The sequence below is a fragment of the Erythrolamprus reginae genome, chromosome 5 (genome assembly GCF_031021105.1).
Source record: "Erythrolamprus reginae isolate rEryReg1 chromosome 5, rEryReg1.hap1, whole genome shotgun sequence".
Classification (NCBI taxonomy): Eukaryota; Metazoa; Chordata; class Lepidosauria; order Squamata; family Dipsadidae; genus Erythrolamprus; species Erythrolamprus reginae.
In genome coordinates this window covers 100,371,590-100,396,206 of record NC_091954.1, presented here as the reverse complement: position 1 = coordinate 100,396,206, position 24,617 = coordinate 100,371,590, and the positions used below count along the sequence as shown (strand labels likewise).

Sequence of the window (24,617 nt, the reverse complement as noted above, 5' to 3'; positions counted from 1 at the left end):
AGAAGGAAGCGCATGCCCATTTCCAAAAGCGTCTGTGGTCACCATAGCAACCGCGGCCCGGGCAGCTTGGGTTCCTCTCGAGCCGGCCGATTTTTGCAAGGATCGCTTCTCAGTCCCGGAGGAGAAGAAGGCAACGTCAACACACAGGGAAGCGGTAGGAGTCCAGAATTGCACGGCCAGGGTCTCCCGCTCTTTGTCCTGCGCTCCTCTCGGAGTCGTTTACTAGGAAATCTTTTATTTTTTTTATTTTTTTATTTTTTTATTTTTTATTTTTTTATTTATTTATTTATTTATTTATTTATTTATTTATTTATTTATTTATTTATTTATTTATTTATTTATTCTTTGTCCAATATACAATACATATGAAAGAGAATAGACATTAAGTGATATATAAAAGATAGGAAGTAAAGATAGGAAGTAAAGAGGAAGAGAAGTGGGTGGGAAGGAAAGAATATACAGTATATGATAAAAGGGAAAGGAAAGACAATTGGACAGGGGACGAAAGGCACATCAGTGCACTTATGTACGCCCCTTGCAAAGGAACATTGGTAATCGTGAGAAAGCTCACATACACTGCTCAAAAAAAAAAATGGGGGGGGGACACTTAAACAACACAATATAGTAAGTAAATCAAACTTCTGTGAAATCACACTGTCCACTTAGCAAGCGACATTGATTGACAATCAATTTCACATGCTGTTGTGTGCACATTCAACTCTGTATAGAACAAAGTATTCAATGAGGATATTTCATTCATTCGGCTCTACGGTAGGATGTGTCCCTTTATTTTTTGGAGCAGTACATATGGATCTTGAAAAAAATTAGAATTCAATCTTAATTACTATAGTAAAATGCCATATTCATCAAACAAAACATTTAAACTAATTTCAACTATTATACATATATAGACCAAAGTTCTTAATATGTTACTTATACTTATACCTATACATAAACTACTATGCCATAATCATCAAAAAATGCATTTAAGCGTATTGATATTGTTATCACCTAAGTAAAAACAAATACAAAAAGTTAACTAGAAATAAGTGTGTATATCTTATTTTTTCTTATCTATCCATTTATAAACATTGTTCCATGTTTCATAAAATTTAGTATCTTCTTGATCATTTAATCTTCTTGTCATCATGTCCATTTCAGCGCAATCTAGTATTTTAGCTATAACCTCTTCTTCCTTGGGGATTTCCTCCCCTTTCCAATTTTGCGCATATATTATTCTAGCCACAGTTAATATGTGTATAATTAAGTAAAGAATTTCTTTCTTATAGGTCTGATTGGTAACTCCTAATAAGTAAAATTCCGGGGTATTATCTATATCTTGCTTTATTATTTCTTTTAATATTTTCTCAATCATCTTCCAATATATTTTAGCTTTGCCACATGTCCACCATTGATGGTAATAGGTTCCTATATCCTTCTTACATTTCCAGCATAATGGGGATGTTTTGGGAAACATTTTTGCTATCCTATTTGGTGGGAGATGCCATCTGTAGAACATTTTGATTTGGTTTTTTTTTTATGACTATTCTATACTAATTTTACCTAATATTCATATTGTATTCAAGATTTGTAAAACTTTAACTCAAATTTACTAAACCTTTTAACATTTAACATATATTCAATTATGTATTCTTTTTCTGTACTTGAATGTACACTTTCAAAAGAAGCGGGGGGAAATACACCCCCACTTTATGTTTAGTGTTTGTATGTGTGTCTGTTTATTTTATGAAAATTAATAAAAAAATTGAAAAAAAAAAGAAAAAGAAAAAAATTAGAATTCATTGAGCAATCAGTAGGGGTTTATTTATTTATTTATTTAATTTATTTATTGGATTTGTATGCCGCCCCTCTCCGTGGACTCGGGGCGGCTAACAACAGTGATAAAAAGAATATGTACCAATCCAATAATAAAACAACTAAAAACCCTTATTATAAAAAAACAGACATACATACTGACATACCATGCATAAACTGTAGAGGCCCAGGGGAAAAGAATATCTCAGTCCCCCCATGCCTGACGGCAGAGGTGGGTTTTAAGGAGCTTGCAAAAGGCGAGGAGGGTGTGGGCAATTCTGATCTCTGGAGGGAGTTGGTTCCAGAGGGCCGGGGCCGCCACAGAGAAGGCTCTTCCCCTGGGTCCCGCCAAACGACATTGTTTAGTTGACGGGACCCGGAGAAGGCCCACTCTGTGGGACCTAATCGGTCGCTGGGATTCGTGCGGCAGAAGGTGGTCCTGGAGATAATCTGATCCGGTGCCATGAAGGGCTGTATAGGTCATAACCAACACTTTGAATTGTAACCGGAAACTGATCGGCAACCAAAGGCTCACGCTGGGCCTGTTTCCAGTACTGTACTATGGTTCCTTTTAGTGACTGTTTGAAGTTGCAGCGGCACTGGGGAGAAAAGTGATTTTTCACACTTACTGCCTTTGCAGCATTCCTCCATGGTTGTGTGATCAACATTTGGGCGTATGGCAACTGCTTGGTATGTTTTTTAGGATAATTGCAGTCTCCCAGAGTTCTGTAATTAGAGTGGAGTGGAGTGGAATGGAATGGAATAGAATAGAATAACAATTGGAAGGGGTCTGTAATATGGTAAATGATTTAGCTTTACTAGATAAATGGTCAAAGCAATGGAAACTGCAGTTTAATGTTTCCAAATGTAAAATAATGCACTTGGGGAAAAGGAATCCTCAATCTGAGTATTGTATTGGCAGTTCTGTGTTAGCAAATACTTCAAAAGAAAAGGATTTAGGGGTAATGATTTCTGACAGTCTCAAAATGGGTGAACAGTGCAGTCAAGCGGTAGGGAAAGCAAGTAGGATGCTTGGCTGCATAGCTAGAGGTATAACAAGCAGGAAGAGGGAGATTATGATCCCGCTATATAGAATGCTGGTGAGACCACATTTGGAATACTGTACTGTGTTCAGTTCTGGAGACCTCACCTACAAAAAGATATTGACAAAATTGAACGGGTCCAAAGACGGGCTACAAGAATGGTGGAAGGTCTTAAGCATAAAACGTATCAGGAAAGACTTAATGAACTCAATCTGTATAATATGGAGGACAGAAGGAAAGGGGGGACATGATCGAAACATTTAAATATATTAAAGGGTTAAATAAGGTTCAGGAGGGAAGTGTTTTTAATAGGAAAGTGAACACAAGAACAAGGGGACACAATCTGAAGTTAGTTGGGGGAAAGCTCAAAAGCAACATGAGAAAATATTATTTTACTGAAAGAGTAGTAGATCCTTGGAACAAACTTCCAGCAGACGTGGTTGGTAAATCCACAGTAACTGAATTCAAACATGCCTGGGATAAACATATATCCATCCTAAGATAAAATACAGAAAATAGTATAAGGGCAGACTAGATGGACCATGAGGTCTTTTTCTGCAGTCAGACTTCTATGTTTCTATGTTTTTAAGGGACCTTGGAGCTGGAGGTCTTCTAGTCCAACCATCTGCTTAGGCAGGAAACCTTACATTACTTCAGACAAATGGTTATCCAACATCTTCTTTAAAACTTCCAGTGTTGGAGCAAGTTGTTCCACAGTTACATTGATCAATTGTGCCTGTCAGTAAAATTTCTTCCTTCTAAGTTGCTTCTCTTCTTGATTAATTTCCATCCATTGCTACTTGTCCTACCCTCAGGTGCTTTGGAGAATAGGTTGACTCCTTCGTTTTTGTGGCAACCCCTGAGATATTGGAAGGCTGCTATCATGTCTCCCCTGGTCCTTCTTTTCATTAAACTAGACACACCTAGTTCCTGCAACGGTTCTTCATATGTTTTAGCCTCCAGTCCCCTAATCATCTTTGTTGCTCTTCTCTGCACTTTTTCTAGAGTCTCAACATCCTTTTTACATTGTGGTGACCAAAACTGAATGCAGTATTCCAAGTGTGGCCTTACCAAGGCCTTTTAAAGTGGTATTAACACTTCACATGATCTTGATTCTATCCCTCTGTTAATGCAGCCTACAACTATATTGGGGGGTTTTTGGCAGCTGCTGGATTTTTGCCGCCACCTGACAAGCAAAATCTTTATGGAGGTCACATTCATTTAACATGTTTCTAACTTTAGCAACTATAGTGATTTATTTAACAACTGTGGCAAGAAAGGTTTTAAAATGAGGCCCATCTCATTTAACAACTGTCTCGCTTAGCTACAGACATTTGGGGCTCAGTGGTCATAAATTGAAGACTACCTGAGTTCCTGTTTCCTTCTTTGTAGGTGATCATTTAGAGAGATGTTACACATTTGATTTAATGTTATCAAATTTGTACCATTTCTCTAAATCAGTGGTTTCCAAACTTGGCAGTTTTAAAACTTGTGGACTTCAACTCCCAGAATTCTCCTGCCAGCATAGCATTCTGGGAGTTGAAGTCTACAAGTCTTAAAGTTGCCAAGTTTGGGAACCACTGCTCTAAATGGTCACCTGGAAAGAAGGAAAAGTGAATGCTGGTAGTCCTCAATGTATGGCAACTGTACACATTTCTGTAGACAAGTGGGACTTCAATTCCCAGCCAGCTATTGAAGTCCATGGGTCTTCATGATATCAAGCATGGCCAGTCTGGCGAAGAGAAGGACCGGGGTGACTTGATAGCCATGTCCCAACACTTGAGGACCTACTACAGAGAGGAGGGGTTCAGACTATTTTCCAAAAGCACTAGAAGACCAGAAAAGGAATAACGGATGGAAGCTGACCAAGGAGAGATTCAACATGGAAATAAGGAGGAACTTTCTGACGGTGAGAGTGATCAACCAGTGGAACAGCTTGCCTACGGAGGTTGTGAGACCAACACTTGAGAATTTCAAGGGGAGATTGGGCTGCCATTTGTCTGAAATGGTGTAGAGATTCCTGCTTGAGTGGGGGGTTGGAGTAGATGACCTACAAGGTCCCTTCCAACTTTAAAATTTGAGAAACCCTGATTTAGATTCCTGGATTGCAGGGTCTGGACTGGTCTCCAGAGGCCAAATATATCTGCACCACAGCTGCTGCCAGTTCCTCCTAATATGTGGGAACACTCTAGAAAATATGTGGGAACACTCTAAAAAATGTCCAGAGGTCCTTTACTAAAAGAGCCCTCCACTCCTCCACTTGCAACAGAATATCCTATGCAACTAGACTTACAATCCTAGGTTTAGAAAGCTTAGAACTACCTGTACGTTGCCTTAAACACAACCTAAGGATAGCCCTTAAAATCATCTGCTACAACTTCCTTCCTGCCAATGACTTCTTCAGATTCAACCACAACAACACACGAGCACACAATAGATACAAATTTAAAATAAACCACTCTAAACTCGACTGCAGGAAATACAACTTTAGTAACCGAGGAGTTGGTGCATGGAACTCACTACCTGACTGCAGTACAATCACCTAACCCCCAAAACTTTATCCTTAGACTATCCACTGTTGACCTCTCCCAATTCCTATGAGGTCAGTAAGGGCGTGCATAAGTGCACCTTCCATCCCCTGACCTAATGTTTCACTTTTACTAGTATAATGTATATAGATATTATATCTTTGTATACCACCAATATGTACTTGACAAAACAAATAAATAAAACTAAAACAAATAAATAAAAGATTCCATAACCAGACCCCCCAGAATCAGCTGAGGGTTTCTTATGAGTGTGTGTACATGATGCTGCTGCTCATAGATGCTATAGAGCCAGTGACTGTTTTCTCACCTTTTCCATTTTAGGTAAGCATGCTAGCGTACATGAGCCTGGATCAGCAATATTCTGAAACCTGCAAAGAAGTAAAACAACCTGTGAACCCGTTCATAAAGCGCATTCTCCAAGAATTGAAGCTCCCTATTGAAGGGTAAGGTAACAGAATAAAATTTAGCTGCTAATAATAATAATAATAATAATAATAATAATAATAATAATAATAATAACAACAACAACAACAACAACAACAACAACAATAACAAAAACAATAACAATAGAGTCAGATGGGACATTGGAGGTCTAATCTAGTCCAATCCCCTGCTTAGGCAGGAAACCCTACATTACTTCAGACAGATGGTTATCCAACATCTGCTTAAAAACTTCCAGTGTTGGAGCATTCACAACTCCTGGAGGCAACTTGTTCCACTGATTAATTATTCTAACTGTCTAACTTCTCCTTAGTTCTAAGTTGCTTCTCTTCTTGTTTAGTTTCCACCCATTGCTTCTTGTTCTATCCTCAGGCCTTTTGGAGAATAAATTGACTCCCTCTTCTTTGCGGCAACCCCTGAGATACTGGATGACTACTATCATGTCTCTCCTGGTCCTTCTTTTCATTAAACTAGCAATGCCCAATTCCTGCAAATGTTCTTCATATGTTTTTTGCCTCCAGTCCCCTAATTATCTTTGTCACTCTCTGCAATTTTTCTAGAGTCTCAATATCCTTTCTGCATCGTGAGAACCAAAACCGAATGCAATATTCCAAGCCTGTAGTAAACATAGTAAACAATTTAGTAAATTTAGTAATTATAGTAAACATTTTAGGCAACATAGTAAAACTATAATTCATTAAACATTCTGGGCATATGAAATGCTTTTGCAAACTAAATCTTGCAGCATAAAAATCTGGATTCTGCAAAGTTTAGGATACATATAACGTACAGGTTGTCCTTGCTTTAATGATTCAGTGGTTGGCAACTATTTGGAGGGACTACTTCCCTCCCAAAGGTACATATGACCCAGTTCCAAGATTAATACTCCTTTTTCATTTCAGGCATTTGCCATTACAGCTGGCTGCATTGTTCCATGGTCACCTGGTGTAATGAATAGAATAGAATAGAATTTTTATTGGCCAAGTGTGACTGGACACGCAAGGAATTTGTCTTTGTTGCATCTTGCCAAATGACTGGGACAAGCTCCCTAAATGGTAAATAGAATCTATTGCATTGCTGATAGAAACATAGAAGACTGACGGCAGAAAAAGACCTCATGGTCCATCTAGTCTGCCCTTATACTATTTCCTGTATTTTATCTTAGGATGGATATATGTTTATCCCAGGCATGTTTAAATTCAGTTACTGTGGATTTACCAGCCACGTCTCCTGGAAGTTTGTTCCAAGCATCTACGACTCTTTCAGTAAAATAATATTTGCTCACGTTGCTTCTGATCTTTCCCCCAACTAACCTCAGATTGTGCCCCCTTGTTCTTGTGTTCACTTTCCTATTAAAAACATTTCCCCTCCTAAACCTTATTTAACCCTTTAACATATTTAAATGTTTCTATTATTATTATTATTATTATTATTATTATTATTATTATTATTATTATTAATTAGATTTGTATGCTGCCCCTCTCCGAAGACTTATGTCTCCCCTTTCCCTTCTGTCCTCCAGACCAGTGTTTCCCAACCTTGGCAATTTGAAAATATCTGAACTTCAACTCCCAGAATTCCCCAGCCAGCATTCGCTGCCTGAGGAATTCTGGGAGTTGAAGTCCAAATATCTTCAAGTTGCCAAGGTTGGGAAACACTGCTGCAGACTATACAGATTGAGTTCATGAAGTCTTTCCTGATAAGTTTTATGCGTAAGACCTTCCACCATTTTTTAGCCCGTCTTTGGACCCGTTCAATTTTATCAATATCTTTTTAATATTAAGTACAGTGATACCTTGTCTTACAAACTTAATTGGTTCCGGGACAAGGTTCTTAAGGTGAAAAGTTTGTAAGACGAAACAATGTTTCCCATAGGAATCAATGGAAAAGCGATTAATGCGTGCAAGCCCCAAATTCACCCCTTTTGCCAGCCGAAGCGCCCGTTTTTGCACTGCTGGGAATCCCCTGAGGCTCCCCTCCATGGGAAACCCCACCTCTGGACTTCTGTGTTTTTGTGATGCTGCAGGGGAATCCCAGCATCGCAAAAATGGGCGCTTCACAGGCAACGGAAGTCCGGAGGTGGGGTTTCCCAGCGAAGGGAGCATCAGTGAAATCGCAGCATCACAAAAACACCAAAGTCCTCGAAACCCCATCTCTGGACCTCTTTGTTTTTGCAATGCTGCGATTTCACTGAGGCTCCCCTCACTGGGAAGCATCCCCTCCGGACTTCCGTTGCCAGCGAAGTGCCCGTTTTTGCGCTGCTGGGATTCCCCTGTTGGGATTCCCCTGCAGCAACACAAAAACACGGAAGTCTGGAGGTGGGGTTTCCCATGGAGGGGAGCCTCAGGGGAATCCCAGCAGTGCAAAAACGGGTGCTTTGCTGGCAACGGAAGTCCGGAGGTGGGGCATCCCAGCAGCAGCGGTGGGTTTGTAAGGTGAAAATAGTTTGCAAGAAGAGGCAAAAAAATCTTAAACCCCGGGTTTGTATCTCAAAAAGTTTGTATGACGAGGCGTTTGTAAGACGAGGTATCACTGTACATTTGATATTAAGTACAAGGAATTGAATTATGGCATCATTTACTTTGCAGCAAATTGAGTAAGACTTAGTTTTTAAAAATCCATCTGTGCATGCCTGGATGCATTTCAGATTATGAATTACTTTTTCCCCTCTCGGTGAAAGAGAAAGAAGACTCCATGAATAATGTTTAATTGGAGCGAAATAAAATGGAAGAGCTACAACGAAAAGAGCTTCTGTCTATGTTATCCACAGGTCGGACAAAAAGATAACACTTAAAATAGCTGGAAATAACCGCTTGATACCTGTGCAGAAAGTGACCGATTCTGATTTTCAAATCCTTGCGTCTGTCTTTATGAACAATGTGTATCTTACAGGTATGTTTCCTTATTTTAGCATCTGTAAACACAAAACATAATGCCTTAAAGCAGCTGTGAAATTTACCTACCTTCTTGTTGTGGTTGGCTCTGGCCCAGCTCCTGCCCCAAGGAATGTGGAGGTGGATGCAGGGGAAACATCAACATGTCATAGGCCTGTTTTATTGCCGACAGAGTCAGGTAGCGAAGTTTCCTCGGAAGAAGAAGAAGGTGGGGGGTGACTTGGAAGAGGGGGGCTTGGCAGACAGCCCAGGAAGCCAATCTCCCTTATCTTTGGTAGATTCGGATGAGGAATTGATAGACCCACACATGCGTAGAGTTATGCATAGAAGAGAACAACTGAAGAAATATTACAGGCGATAGAGAATCCACCTGTGGTTGGGTGGGGCTCACATAATTATAGCAGCTGTTAAATTGGCAGTGTGCGGGCTTAGCAGCGTGGAGATTATCTGATTGTAGTTGTTGGGAGTCACGGAGTTTGAGAAAAGAAATCCTTGTAAGTTTTTGCCACGTCTGGAACAAACAGTATTTGTGCCGAACTTCACAGTACTGGTTTATTGCTGATTTATTGCTTGCCTTGTTATCGGACTGTAATCCATTACTGCCTTGTTTATACAAGAAATCCCTTTGAATTCTAAAAGGGAGTTTTGCTTCTCTTTTGTTGAGATAAAAGACATTTACTGGACTTCTACTGCGTGTGTGTGTCTGTTTTGAACCAATTTTCTTTTCATTGGAGGCTTGTACTAGAAGTCGGCAGAACACCTTCTGTACTAGTTCAAAAGCCTGCATCACCATTACGTGCACTATTTCACCCTCTGCACATGCGCAGAAGGCTTTGCGCATTCACAGAGGGTTTAAAAAAAGACAAAAGTAGCGACGTCCAGGTGGGGGGGGGGTCATAGCCTCACACCACCGCTGCTAATAATTCTCCAAACAACCGACAGCGGCTGCTGGTGGTATGCCCAAACTGGTAGCATTTCAGAGCCAAGGTGGTGCAGTGTTTAGTACTGCAGGCCACTAAAACTGGCTGCTAGATCTGCAGGTCAGCAGTTCAAATCGCAAGGTTGACTCAGCCTTCCATCCTTCCGAGGTGGGTAAAATGAGGACCCGGATTTTGGGGGCAATATGCTGGCTCTGTTAAAAAGTGCTATTGCTAACATGTTGTAAGCCACCCTGAGTCTAAGGAGAAGGGTGGCATTAAAAGAAATCAAATAGATAAGAACATAAGAAGAGCCATGCTGAATCAGGCCAAAGCCCATCGAGTCCAGCATTCTGTCTCACGCAGTGGCCCACCAATTGTCCATGGGAATCTTGAGCAGAAAGAGAAGGCAAGACCCTCCCTTTCCCTTGACCCCCACAAATGGTACTCAAGGGAATCCTGCCTGCCTCAACCAACATAGAGGCGGCAGGTGGACATCCGTTTCAATAACCACCGATACACTTGGCATCCATGAATCTGTCTAATCCTGCCTTGAAGCTATCAAGGCTGACAGCTGTCACGACCTCTTCTGGAAGTGAATTCCATAAACCAACGACCCTCTGGGTGAAGAACTATTTCCCTTGATTTGTCCTCAGATAGATGGATGGATGAATGGGTGGGTGGGTGGGTGGGTGGGTGGGTGGGTGGATGGATGGATGGATGGATGGACGGACGGATGGACGGACAGACAGACAGACCGAAAAATTTCACCCTGCTTTAAAGGGGATTTATTCATTCATTCATTCATTCATTCATTCATTCATTCATTCATTCATTTATTAATCAGATTTGTATACCGCCCCTCTCTGTAGACTGGGGGCCGCTAACAACAATAAAAAGACAATGTAAACAAATCTAATATTAAAAATAATCTAAAAAACCCCAATTTAAAGAACCAATCATACATACAAACATACCATGTATAAACTCTATAAGCCTAGGGGGAAGGGAATATTTCAATTCCCCCATGCCTGACGACAGAGGTGGTTTTTGAGGAGCTTACGAAAGGCAAGAAGGGTGAGGGCAACTCTGATATCCGGGGGGAGTTGGTCCCAGAGGGTCGGGGCCGCCACAGAGAAGGCTCTTCCCCTGGGTCCCGCCAAATGACATTGCTTAGTCAACGGGACCTGGAGAAGGCCAACTCAATTTGTGATCTTCTGGAATCAGATAGTATAACCGAATAAAGACTTGAAGTTTAAATTTTCCTGTTTGTCTCAAAAGATGCTTTTATTTTAAAGGCAATTGGACATTCTGATTTTGCTTTAAGATATTTTACAAAACCAAAAAAATGGGGTGAGGTCTACATTCCTAAGAGGTCTGCGGGGGGCTTGCATAAGCGCATCAGTGTGCCTACCATCCCTGTCCTATTGTCCTCATTTATCTGTATTTACTATATTTATGTTTATACCAAATAACTGCTAACTTGTATATGTTTTGACAAATAAATAAATACATTTTTGGTGTCCTTTGGGTTTTTTTCAGGGCTGGACCTGAGATACAATCTCTTAACTGATGCTGGTGCAGCCCACATTGCTGCTTTCATTCAGGTATCTAGAAATCCCTGTTCCTTTAAAATTTTGGGAGGGAATTGCATTTGCCTTATGTGTCTCAGTCTTTTCTTGCAGGGTCGAGAATCTAGAATTCATAAACCCAGCATAGTTACAGACAGTTGTAGATTGGGCCAGGCTAGTTCAGGTTGTCCTCAGTGTATGACAATGTTTGTTCTTTTTCTGACCTCATCAGCTAGCCATGCCCTCACTGGGATTTGAACTTGCAGCCTTTGCCTTGCAAGGCAGAGTATTAACCTCTAGGCTAAAGTATCTAATCCCTTCAACTTTTTTCGACATAAATATTTTTATTTATTTATTGATTTATTAGATTTGTATGCCACCCCACTCCGAAGACTCGGGGCGGCTCACAACAGCGATAAAAACAATATAGCAGTGGAACAAATCTAATATTAAAAGCATATAAAACCCTATCATTATTTAAAAAACCAAACAGCAACATTCATACTATATATATATATATGCATACACATACACACACACACACACATATAAAGAAATTATGATTGGTTAAAGTGTATAAATCATGTATTCATTGTAATGTTACCATATTTCGACTACTGCAATGCTCTCTACATGGGGCTACCTTTGAAGAGTGTTCGGAAACTTCAATTCGCCCAAAATGCAGCTGTGTGAGCAGTCTTGGGCTTTCCAAGAAATGCCCACATCTCACCATCACTCCGCAGACTGCATTGGCTACCAATCTGTTTCTGGGCACAATTCAAAGTGTTGGTTATGACCTTTAAGGCCCTACATGGCATAGGACCAGACTATCTCCGAGACCGCCTTCTGCTGCACAAATCCCAGCAACCGGTGAGGTCCCACAGAGTTGGTCTCCTTAGGGCCCCATCGACCAAACAATGCCGGCTGGCGAGACTCAGGGGAAGAGCCTTCTCTGTGGGGGGCCTGGGCCCTCTGGAATCAGCTCCCTCCGGAGATTTGCACTGCCCCCACCCTCCTCACCTTCCGGAAGAGTTTAAAAACTCATCTTTGCTGCCAGGCCTGGCGTTCCTTAGATCATCCCCCCTGACCAATGAATGCTTTAATTTGATTGTTGAATGAATGATATTAATGCTTTTTTTTCCTTTTTAATTAGAAATTTAAAGATTGTTTATAATGTGTTAATTGGATTGCTATTATTCTTGCTTTACTGTATATGCTGTGAGCTGCCCTGAGTCTTCAGAGAGGGGCAGCATGCAAATCCAATAAAATGATTGATTGATTGATTGATTGAATGAATAAATAAATAAATTTGAAGGAATATGGATTTACATATGGATTTTTTAAAAAAAGACTTTTTGCAAAAAACGAAATCCTCCACAAATCTGTATGTGCAGATTGCATGGAGCCATGTAGCTGTTGGGCCCCAACTCTCAGCCATGTGTTTGACTGCTGACCAAACTGGAACATGCATTGTGCATTCATCCTAAGGAAACCAATCATTGGAAGGGTGTGACAACAGACAATGACAGACCCCCATGTCTTTGTATTGTAGGATAATCGGACCCTGCTCTATCTCAACCTGATGTTTAACGACATTGGTACCCTTGGAGCAGAATTCATAGCTAAAGGAATGCATGTAAGTGTGGATAGATCTGGGAGAAAGGCATAGAAAGCCATATCAGCTTCCCATTTGGAGCAAGACCCATTGGGATGTAAAGTCTTGGATAGATTCAGACAAGGCAGTTGGAGAGTAGATTCAGTCTTGTTGCAATTTCTGTTCAGGATCAGCCCTTAGGCTAGAAGTGGGGAACTATGGACCATTTATGACTTGTGGATTTCAAGTCCCAGAATTCCTGAGTTGGCTGAGCAGAGAGATTATCACTCTAATGCCAGATGCTGAGTTCTTTCTTGGCTTAATTCTTTGCTAGAGGGTAAAAATCCAACACTGAATCCAAATGAAAAAATATTGCTAAGGATACAGGCAGGTACACTATGAACAAGATAGCCTTTGGTCAGTGATGGTGAACCTTTTTTCCCATGGAAAAAAGCAGGTTGTGGAGAACTAGTAGGGATCATTTTGAGTAGTTCAGACAACCTGCAAATACCACCTATGGCTGGCTCCAGAGTGGGGAGGGATGGAGATTTTGCAGTATCCTTCCCTAGGAGTGGGGTGGGAATGGAGATTTTGCAGTATCCTTCCCTAGGAGCGGGATGGGAATGAAGATTTTGCAATATATTTCCCCCAGGAGCAGGATGGGAATTGAGATTTTGCAATATATTTCCTCCAGGAGCAGGATGGGAATGGAGATTTTGCAATATGCAGTGTTCCCTCGCTTTTTGTGATGGATGCGTTCCGAGTCCGCCAGCGAAAGTTGAATTTCCGCGAAGTAGAGATGCAGAAGTAAATACACCATTTTTGGCTATGAACAGTATCACAAGCCTTCTCTTAACACTTTAAACCCCTAAATTGCAATTTCCCATTCCTTTAGCAACCATTTAGATTATTACTCACCATGTTTATTTATTAAAGTTTATTAAAAAAATATTTATTAAAGGCAGACGAAAGTTTGGCGATGACATATGACGTCATCAGGCGGGGGAAACCGTGGTATAGGGAAAACAACCCACAAAGTATTTTTTAATTAATAGTTTTGAAAAACCGTGGTATAGACTTTCCGCGAAGTTCGAACCCGCGAAAATCGAGGGAACACTGTATATTTCCCCCAGGAGTGGGGAGGGAATGGAGATTTTGCAGTATCCTTCCCCAGGAGTGAGATAGGAATGAAGATTTTGCAATATATTTCCCCCAGGAGCGGGATGGGAATGGAGATTTTGCAATATATTTCCCCCAGGAGTGGGGAGGGAATGGAGATTTTGCAGTATCCTGCCACACTCACAGAACCGGTAGGGAAAATTTTGAATTTCACCCTTGAATATCAGGGATAACACCAGTCTCTCCTCAGCCTGACATCATCCAGGAAAGTGGGGAGGGAGGTGCTAAAATATTTTAAATTCCCTGAATAAATTGTCAACATTAATGTTGTAGCCTATGTAAAGGATTGGGAAAGAGCCATGCTGGCTAGGGATCTTGGAAGGCGAGGACCAATTTAAACTATTGCAAAGAAATAATTAAAGTTTTCCTTCCAGAGGAACGAAACACTGAGTTACTTAAGAATGACAGGCAACAAGATTGAGAATAAAGGAGGGATGTATTTTGCAGCCATGATGCAGCTGAACAGCACAATACAGAAGTTAGATTTAGGAGACTGTGACCTGGTAAGTAAAGTTAAAGCAAAATTATTTCAGAGGCTTGTCAAAAAGAAAAACATAACTCAACCACGTTTACCGTACGCAGCCAAGAAAGATTTACCATTATGACTTTGAACAGAATATAAAACTTAATTTTAAGTGTTAGCTTTAAATTGTTGAAGTTTAACTGTGGAGCTGAAGTGACCTTTTCCTGGATTTTTTATTCATTATTTTCAGGGTACGGAAAGCATGATAGCCATGGCAACAGTTTTGAATCACAATGAGTCAATTAAAGCTTTAAATCTCAACAGGCCAATTTTATACAGTGAAGAAGTGAGTATGCTGGGCTGTTTTAGCAGCCATGACCACCCCTAAATTTAAGTTGGTTTCACTCCCTCTAGGGAGAATAGATGGTAACAAATATAAATATGGACCAAAATCTTGGGCAATGTTAAATTTCTTTGTCCTTTGAATCTACATTAGACAAACCCAGATGAAAGCTAACATTCTCCTCACCGTTGGAAAGCACCAGGTTGGGGAAGGCTGTGGTTAGGAGCCATGGTGACACAGTGGTTAGAAAGTAGTACAGTGGTACCTCTACCTAAGAAGGCCTCTATTTACAAACTTTTCTAGATAAGAACCGGGCGTTCAAGATTTTTATGCCTATTCCCAAGAACCATTTTCCACTTACAAACCCGAGCTGGCAGGGTGAGCTTCCGTGGGGCCTCTCTAGGAATCTCCTGGGAGGAAACAGGGCCGGAAAAGGCAGAGAGAAGCCTCCGTGGGACCTCTCTAAGAATCTCCTGAAAGGAAACAGGGCCAGAAAAAGCGGGGAGAAGTCTCTGTGGGACCTCTCTAGGAATCTCCTGGGAGGAAACAGGGCCAGAAAAGGTGGGGAGAAGCCTCTGTGGGCCCTCTCTAGGAATCTCCTGGGAGGAAACAGGGCCAGAAAAGGCGGGGAGAAGTCTCTATGGGGCCTCTCTAGGAATCTCCTGGGAGGAAACAGTTCTGGAAAAGGTGGAGAGAAGCCTCTGTGGGGCCTCTCTAGGAATCTCCTGGGAGGAAAGAGGGCCTCCACCCTCCCTGTGGTTTCCCCAATTGCATGCAGTATTTGCTTTTACATTCCTATGGGAAAAATTGCTTCTTCTTACAAACTTTTTTTTCTTAAGAACCTGGTCAGGGAACGAATTAAGTTTGTAAGTAGAGGTACCACTGTATTACAGGCTAATTCAGCTCACTGCCAGGTGTTCGATCCTGGTAAAATAAGGGTCCTGATTGTTGGGGGCAATAGGATGACTTTGTAAACTGCTTAGAGTGGGTGATAAAGCATTATGGGGTGTTATGTAAGTCTAAGTGCTATTGCTGTTGCTACCTGGAATAGGTTCAAAATGTAATTTAATAATATGGAACTTCAGGAAGAAACCACCATCCACCTAGCTTTTATGCTGAGAGTCAACTGCACTTTGGTGGAATTGCATTTATGTAAACATGGAATGAAGAATTTTGGGATGGAACGTCTGTGCGATGCCTTGTACGACAATAGCACCCTCCGATATCTTGATATCAGCTGGTAAGAGAGTCTTGAACAATACAGATTGCTTTGTTGGAATAAGGCTTCTTTTTTTTAACACTGGTAATTCCGAAAACCTCTGCCGCCTAGTTGTTCCATATCCTCCTTCACAAGCCTGCTGATATTCCCCTTTTTTATGGAAGTAGAGATAAAAAATTGCACCTCTCTTGCATCAATCTAGACTTCCCTAACTTAACAGCTTTTAGATAGGTGAAGATTTGTTGAATGTCCAATTGTCACATGTGGGTGCATTCATTTTGAGAAATATGATTTTGGGGATAGGATGGCATATTCTACTGAAATGGATGCAATTAAGATTTGTAAAGTTCGGGTTTTCAACAATGTCGATGTTAGAAAAGAATTCATATTAATAATATTGGACAGTAATTAAAAGTTATATTGGGGGTTTCAAGTTTTATATCCAAATTCAGGTCCAGATTAAAGTTGTGATTTTGTATCCCATTTCCTAGGGATAAAAATAACTAATGACATTGGGATTCACTTTTGAATAGAAATATAGAATAGAATTCTTTATTGGCCAAGTGTGATTTGACACACAAGGAATTTATCTTTGGTGCAGATGCTGTCAGGGTACACAAAAGAAAAAATACATTTGTCAAGAATCATGAGGTACAACACTTAATGATTGTCACAGGGGTCAAATAAGCAATGAAGAAACAATCAACATTAATTAAAAAAAACAACAAGTTACAGTCATACAGCCGTAAGAAGGAGGAAATGTGTGATAGGAATGATAAGAAAAAACTAGTAGAATAGAAGTGCAGATTTAGTAAATAGTTTGACAACATTGAGGGAATTATTTGTTTAGCAGAGTGATGGCATTCAGGGAAAACTGTTCTTGTGTCTAGTTGTCTTGGTGTGCAGTGCTCTGTAGTGACGTTTTGAGGGTAGGAGTGGAAACAGTTTATGTCCAGGCTGTGAGGGGTCAATAAATATTTTCACTGCTCTTTTTGATTCATGAAGTATACAGGTCCACAATGGAAGGCAGGTTGGCAGCAATTGTTGAAAGATGGTTAGAAAGATCTAGACTCCACCCTAACAACACGGGTTTGACACCCCTAATCTAGAAGATCATCCATTACAGCATTTTTCAATCTTGGCTTTTCCCACTTCACATGATCTTGATTCTATCCCTCTGTTAATACAGCCTAGAACTATGTTGGCTTTTTTGGGAGCTGCTTATAGTATTCATGGCACCGGACCAGAATATCTCCGGGACCGCCTTCTGCCGCACGAATCCCAGCGACCAGTTAGGTCCCACAGAGTTGGCCTTCTCCGGGTCCCATCAACTAAACAATGTCATTTGGCGGGACCCAGGGGAAGAGCTTTCTCTGTGGCGGCCCCGACCCTATGGAACCAACTCCCGCCAGATATCAGAGTTGCCCCCACCCTCCTAGCCTTTCGTAAGCTCCTTAAAACCCACCTCTGTCGTCAGGCATGGGGGAATTGACACTTTCCCTCCCCCTAGGCTTATAAAATTGATGCATGGTATGCTAGTATGTATGATTGGTTTCTAAATTGGGGTTTTTAAATTAACTTAAATATTAGATTTGTTTACATTGTATTATTATTGCTGTGAGCCGCCCCGAGTCTGCGGAGAGGGGCGGCATACAAATCTGATTAATAAATAAATAAATAAATTAGCAAACCTTTGTGGACCGCAATGCAGTTCCTCCTCTGGAACACAATACATTCTTTTAAAAATGAATATTTATGCTTATCTCTTTTCAGTAACAAAATTAGCCGAGATGGCATGAAGTTTCTAGGACAGCTGTTAAAACGAAACACTACGCTCGAGATTGTGGATCTTAATTTTAACAGGATAGAAAATGACGGTGCTTTCTATCTGAGTGACGCTCTTGCTACACACAATCGAACTCTCCAAGCGTCAGTATACAAAATCTTTATTTCTAGACATATTGATGTGATAACACGAGAGTATTGCAAACTGCAGATATGAATGAAACAACAACCCCCAAAATGGAAAAAAATATTCAGGCTGTTACTTGAAACACAACAGTCACATTTAGAAGTCTCTGTTAAAATGGTTTATATTGAACGTCAAAAAAAATAGTGCATTTAACAATGGCTTTCATTATTTGCTATGGATTTTTTTTAATGTCCCAAAAATCATATCCCTAACCAATTTTATGAAAATTGTATCCATCTAGTTTTGTGATCCTAGGATGAGAAATTAAGTAAGCTGTTCCAAATTTCTTCAAACAAAATTGAACCTATTTGAATCTTTCTGACCATTGCTGCTGGAACACCTTAAGCCCGTGATGGCAAACCTATGACCCTCAGGCCAGAGGTGGCACGCAGAACCCTTTCTACTGGCACATGCGCCATCGCCCCAGGTCAGATCTCCATGACGCTACTTTCATCAGCTTCTGTTTCTCTGCAAACAACAAAACAAGCTCACAAAAGAAAAAGATCTTCCCTCTTGCCGTGCTATCGGTGTTGCGATGCCCCATCTCGCCCTAGCCAGCTGGTCTTCGGGTCTCTGCTGCACTTGCGCATCTTTCAGCATGCACGTATGCGCAGTTAGAGCACTTGGTGTCTAAAAGGTTCACCCTCACTGGCTTAAGCACAAGTCTCCTGGTGCCAAAATCTTCCTGATTTTATTGTCAGAAGTTGGTGATAAATTAACCTGATGTTTATGGGAACTTGGGAGGGGCGATTTTTCAGGAAGGAACAGATGGAGCCACAAAGCATTCTTTCGAGGGGTTCAAGGCCATCCTATGCCCACCCACCTGGGCGGAAGCGGAGGAAGGATTGGCCATGCTGGCACAATCTGAGTGGGCAACGTGACAAGGTGGTGGGTGGGGGACAAGGGATGTGAACTTTCAACTGAATGGGAAACTCAGATCCAGGTTTCCCTGCATAGGTGTTGTGGTTGTGCTGCAAGGACTGTGGGGGTGGATGTGGGTGAATCCTCCCAATGTCAGAGGGCGGTTTTGCTGCCAACTGCTTTCGACAGCAAAGCGTCTGTAGAAGATAGTGAAAGTGAAATAGGATCCTCAGAAGAGATAATTACAGGCAGCCCATTAGAGAGTTGTCCCGTGAGTGATTCATCATCATTATCATCAATGGATTCAGAAGGGGAGACATTCATTGATGTGCGCAGATGCAGGGCGGTATCAAGAAAAGAGCAACTGCGGAAAGACTACAGGAAATAAGGGAGAGCACCTGTGGCTGGGGGTAATTAGGCTAATGGGGCTGCTGTTAAATTGTCAGCGTTCTTGCCTCTGGGCGTGGAAGTTTATCTGTTCGATGAAGGAGATAAGTGTACTTTGAATCGGGATTCTACTAGAACTATTTGAACTGTTTCCAGGACGTTTGGACTACTTCCTAGTTAAGTTTGTGACTTGAGAACTCTTGAAGGAGGGTGGCTGTGACGTCTTTACAGCTGCCTTTTTTATCTGCTTTGTGTTTGTTTATTGTTCTTCACAGCATTCAAGGCTGTTGCTTTGAAGGTGAGCACTTTGGCTAAAAGTGTGTTCGGTTCGTATTTTCCTTTCGATAAAACAGTGTTATTGACTTTACAATTATGTGTGTCTGAATTCCTACCTTTGAACTTCATTGGGGGCTCGTGTCGAGAAGCCCGGCAGAACAGGTGTCAGGATGGCTTTGGAAATAAATTGGAACTTTGAGGAGTACTTTGACTTGGACTCTGATTTAGTTCGGATGTTACCTGGAACTTTGACACTTATCTCATTAGCCTGTAATTAATCTTCAGTGTGTTGATTCCTGGGTCTGTAATGTAAGCTTTCCATAAGACCATTTAGGCCATGGTTTGCTTAGCCATGGTTTGCTGAAAGCCACAGTGGTCTGGTTCAACACTTAGGTTGTCAGAGCATAAGTAAGAAGCCCTAAGGAAAATGGAAAATGAATAATCAAATAAAGGAGAAATGAGCACCACGGAGTGAGCCAGAGACATAAATACTATCATGAGGATGTTGTGGTTAGCTCTGGCCCAGCTCCTGCCCCAAGGACTGTGGATGTGGGGGAGACATCCACATGCTGCAGGCCTGTTTTGCCCCCGGTGGAATCTGCTGATGAAGGCTCCTCTGACCAAGAAGACATGAGTGACAGGGAGGAGGAGAGTGTGGCAGACAGCTCAGAAGGAGATCAATTCTCTAGCTCCTCCTTGGATTCAGAACAAGAGTTAATGATACAGCCACGCATGTGGAGAGCGATGCATAGGCAACAACAACTGAGAGATTATTATCAAAGAAAATGAGGCCACCTGTGGTTGGTTGGGGCTGTGGTAATTAGTGAGGCTGCTATAAATAGCAGCCTGTGGGTTTGGCCATTGTGGAGGATTATCTGATCGTTGTGTTTCGTGACTGCTTTACTGACTTTGACCTTTTGTGTGCTGATTTTTCCCTGCTTTGAAACTAAACCAGAGCAAAGTGTGTTTCACTTTGTGAAAGAAGGACTGTGAATTGCCTCACAGCTGCAAGCTAAGTATCACAGAACTGATAAGGGACTTGTACAAATTACCAGTTTGTTTGGAGACGAGTGCTCTTTGCTATACCAAAAGAGGGCTTGGTTTAAGTGAATTTTCATTATAAAGAACATTGTTTTGAATTTTCAAACGTGTGTGTGTCTGAAATTTGCACCTGTGAATTTTTGGGAGGATTCTACCAGAGAGCCCGACAGAACAGAGGATAAAAAGTGATATAAAGCAACATTGATTTTGTGATTCTGGATAACGATAGCAGATGTGGTTATGGATGGGGAACAAAATATAAGAGTTGCATGTAGTACAGGAGTCTCCAACCTTGGCAACTTTAAGACTTGGGGATTTCAACTCCTGGCTGAGGAACTCTGGGAGTTGAAGTCCACAAATCTTAAAAGTTGCCAAGGTTGGAGGCACCTGATCTAGTATAGAGATATTTTCTCATGCAGTTTGAAAAAAGGCTAAGCCTGCTCAGCTTTGCTCCAAATAACTTTGTTTTCTGCTTCATATCCTTTTCTTAGGTTAGCAGTGACGTACAACAATATCTCTGGACCAGGACTAGTGGCGCTTTCAGAAGCCATGCAAACAAACCCCGTCCTTTCCTACATCTACATCTGGGGAAACAAATTAGATGAAGATGCTTGTGTGGTAGGCCCTTCTGCTCAAAGGTTTCTTTAGACTACCGTATTTTTTGGAGTATAAGATGTGCCTTTTTGCCCCTAAAAGAGAGTGAAAATTTGGGTGTGTTTCTACACCAAATGTAGCCCTGCCCAGCCTCTCAAACAGAGGTTTCAGAGGCTGAAAATAGCCTGTAAAAACTCCGTTTCAGAGGCTTTATTTCAGCCTCTGAAATCTCCATTTGAGAGGCTGGGTGGGGCTACAGTGGAGATTTCAGAGGTGGAAAAATGCCTCTGAAATGGAGGTTTCACAGTCTGAAAAAACTCTCTTTGGTGGTTCCCATTTTTAAAAATTATTAAAGAAAATAGTTTACATCAGTTTATTTAATCAAATGAAAAAAAGGGAAATTAAATAACCAAGCCGGCAATTGTCATTTAAATAACTGAGTGATGAAACATAGATTGTGTTCTGAGCCAGCCTAAGCACAGAACCAAGAAACAGGGAAACTCCCCCTTTATTGAACTACAGAGTTCCCTCGCCACTTCGTGGTTCACCTTTTCGCGGACTCGGTGCATCGCAGGTTTTTATTAATGGAAAATACATATTGTGGATTTTGGCTACTTCGCGGGTTTTCTACTTGCCTACATGAGATTGTGTTGTGGTTAGCTCTGGCCCAGCTCCTGCCCCAAGGACTGTGGATGTGGGGGAGACATCCACATGCCGCAGGCCTGTTTTGCCCCTGGTGGAATCTGCTGATGAAGGCTCCTCTGACCAAGAAGACATGAGTGACAGGGAGGAGGAGAGTGTGGCAGACAGCTCAGAAAGAGATCAATTATCTCTCTCCTCCTTGGATTCAGAACAAGAGTTAATGATGCAGCCACGCATGCGGAGAGCGATGCATAGGCAACAACAACTGAGAGATTATTATCAAATAAAATGAGGCCACCTGTGGTTGGGTGGGGCTGTGGTAATTAGTGAGGCTGCTATAAATAGCAGCCTGTGGGTTTGGCCATTGTGGAGGATTATCCGATCATTGTGTTTCGTGCCTGCCTTGCTGACTTCGACCTTTTTGTGCTGATTTTTTCCCGCTTTGAAACTAAACCAGAGCAAAGTGTGTTTCACTTTGTGAAAGAAGGACTGTGAATTGCCTCACAGTTGCAAGATAAGTATCTCAGAACTGATAAGGGACTTGTACAAATTACCAGTTTGTTTGGAGACGAGTGCTCTTTGCTATACCAAAAGAGGGCTTAGTTTATTTGAATTTTCGGTATAAAGAACATTGTGTTTGAATTTTCAAACGTGTGTGTCTGAAATTTGTATCTGTGAATTTTCGGGAGGATTCTACCAGAGAGCTCGACAGAACAAGATTGTAAACAACACACAATCGGTTGATTGATGGAGAAGTGACCAATCTGAAGTTAGTTGGGGGAAAGATCAAAAGCAACATGAGAAAATATTATTTTACTGAAAGAGTAGTAGATCCTTGGAACAAACTTCCAGCAGACGTGGTAGATAAATCCACAGTAACTGAATTTAAACATGCCTGGGATAAACATATATCCATCCTAAGATAAAATACAGAAAATAGTATAAGGGCAGACTAGATGGACCATGAGGTCTTTTTCTGCCGTCAGACTTCTATGTTTCTATGACCAACCAGAGTGCTGCTTTGCTCGGGTGCCAAAAGGGCACTTGCAGGCACGATAGTGCCCACATAATGTAGTGCCTTCCCCCTGTCCATGCACACAAACACACCTCGCTGCTCCCCCCAACATGCGAGAAGGCCTCTCTAAAGCCACTGGACTTCCGATAGTAATTTTTCGCCCTCCCTAGGCTTTAGGGAAGCCTCCCGAGCCTGTAGATGACAAAAAGTGGGCCCAATGGGTCTGTCAGAAGTTCGTTTCCGAACTTCAGGTAAGCACCTTGGGCCTGTTTTCACCATCCACAGGCTCGAGAGGTTTTCCTGAAGCCTGGGGAGCTGACACAGGGCAGCGCCTTGTGTGCCTTCAGATATACTTCCATGTGCCACCTGTGGCACGCATCCTATAGATTCACCATCACTCCTGCTTAAGCAGGGTATGGGAGTAGAAGACCCCTTACCCTATTATTTTATGACCTATATTATGCTCTACTTTCATTGGACCATTGTCTTTTTGGCAGTCTCTGCCTGTCTCTCAAGATCTGTCTTTCTACCCACGTGTATTGTAACCTTTGAAGAGTGTTCGGAAACTTCAGATCGTGCGGAATGCAGCTGCGAGAGCAATCATGGGCTTTCCCAAATATCCCCATGTTACACCAACACTCCGCAGTCTGCATTGGTTGCCGATCAGTTTCCGGTCACATTTCAAAGTGTTGGTTATGACTTATAAAGCCCTTCATGGCATCGGACCAGAATATCTCTGAGACCGCCTTCTGCCGCACAAATCCCAGCGACCGGCCAGGTCCCACAGAGTTGGCCTTCTCCGGGTCCCGTCAACCAAACAATGTCATCTGGCGGGACCCAGGGGAAGAGCCTTCTCTGTGGCGGCCCCGACCCTCTGGAATCAACTCCCCCCGGAGATTAGGATTGCCCCCACCCTCCTTGCTTTTCGCAAACTCCTTAAAATCCACCTCTGTTGTCAGGCATGGGGAAACTGATTCCCCTGGACCGTTTCTGCTTTATGTATGGTTTATATGAGATGTTTGATTGCTTTTTATATTAAGGTTTTAAATTGTTTTAATTATTGGATTTGTATTGTTTTGCTGTTGTGAGCCGCTCCGAGTCTTTGGAGAAGGGCGGCATACAAATCTAATAGATAGATAGATGATAGATAGATAGATAGATAGATAGATAGATAGATAGATAGATAGATAGATGACAGACAGACAGACAGACAGACAGACAGACAGACAGACAAACCATATGATGTATGCACCATTCTTCATTTTATTTTCTTACTGAAAGTATTCCTGGGACACTGCTGATTGCAAAAATAGTCAACTTCATATTGTGTGGGTTTTTTTCCCCAGGCATTTGCAGACTTGCTTGAGAGTGGCCGTTTGAAGCCCACTGGAACAGATGTTGAGCCCTACACAGTGGATGGAATTATATATCTTGCTGAAGTCTCCCATGGTCTTAAGCGTCATTACTACTGGACACCAAGTTATGGAGAACCAGATAACAAAGTTGAAAATGCAGCTTTAGCAATAAATCCTGCTTCAGAACATATATGAACATAATTCTCTCCCCGCCCCCCTTTTCCAGGAGTGTTTTCATGTGTGCCTTCGTTTAACACACGAGCACTTTTTTAGATATTTGTATCATAATCATAATCATGACAACCATCAATGCTGGTTTATTTCAACAGTTGGGCTCTCAATGCAGCAATAGCTGACCTGATTGAAAGCATTTATTCTGTATCTTTTGTGTTTGTGAGTGTATATGTTGCAATGATCATAAATACAGTACAGTATGTCTTTTTATA

General features: G+C 41.6%; 1 protein-coding gene across 3 annotated transcripts; it reads left to right on the top strand.

The window, feature by feature from the left end:
- Window positions 1–53: 53 nt before the first annotated feature.
- On the top strand, window positions 54–24,617 carry LRRC34 (leucine rich repeat containing 34). Of its 3 annotated transcripts, none has more exons than XM_070753574.1 (11): window positions 54–154; window positions 5,729–5,850; window positions 8,619–8,740; window positions 11,202–11,266; window positions 12,783–12,866; window positions 14,378–14,506; window positions 14,717–14,812; window positions 15,895–16,049; window positions 17,802–17,957; window positions 21,057–21,183; window positions 24,163–24,617. In XM_070753574.1, exons 2-11 carry the CDS (start codon window positions 5,735–5,737, stop codon window positions 24,364–24,366), a joined length of 1,254 nt encoding a protein of 417 aa, XP_070609675.1. In that variant the 5' UTR covers window positions 54–154; window positions 5,729–5,734; the 3' UTR covers window positions 24,367–24,617. The 3 variants fall into 3 exon arrangements, with proteins under 3 accessions (XP_070609675.1, XP_070609677.1, XP_070609676.1); XM_070753576.1 differs by having other exon boundaries at window positions 21,057–21,203; window positions 24,163–24,296; XM_070753575.1 differs by lacking the exon at window positions 54–154 and adding an exon at window positions 601–624.

Excerpts from the sequence above, each read along its gene's own strand:
- LRRC34 (XM_070753574.1), top strand. The coding sequence starts at position 5,735 with ATGCTAGCGTACATGAGCCTGGATCAGCAATATTCTGAAACCTGCAAA. Across the intron at positions 5,851-8,618 it reads TTGAAGCTCCCTATTGAAGG|GTCGGACAAAAAGATAACAC; the intron begins GTAAGGTAACAG and ends TGTTATCCACAG. Across the intron at positions 14,507-14,716 it reads ATTTAGGAGACTGTGACCTG|GGTACGGAAAGCATGATAGC; the intron begins GTAAGTAAAGTT and ends CATTATTTTCAG.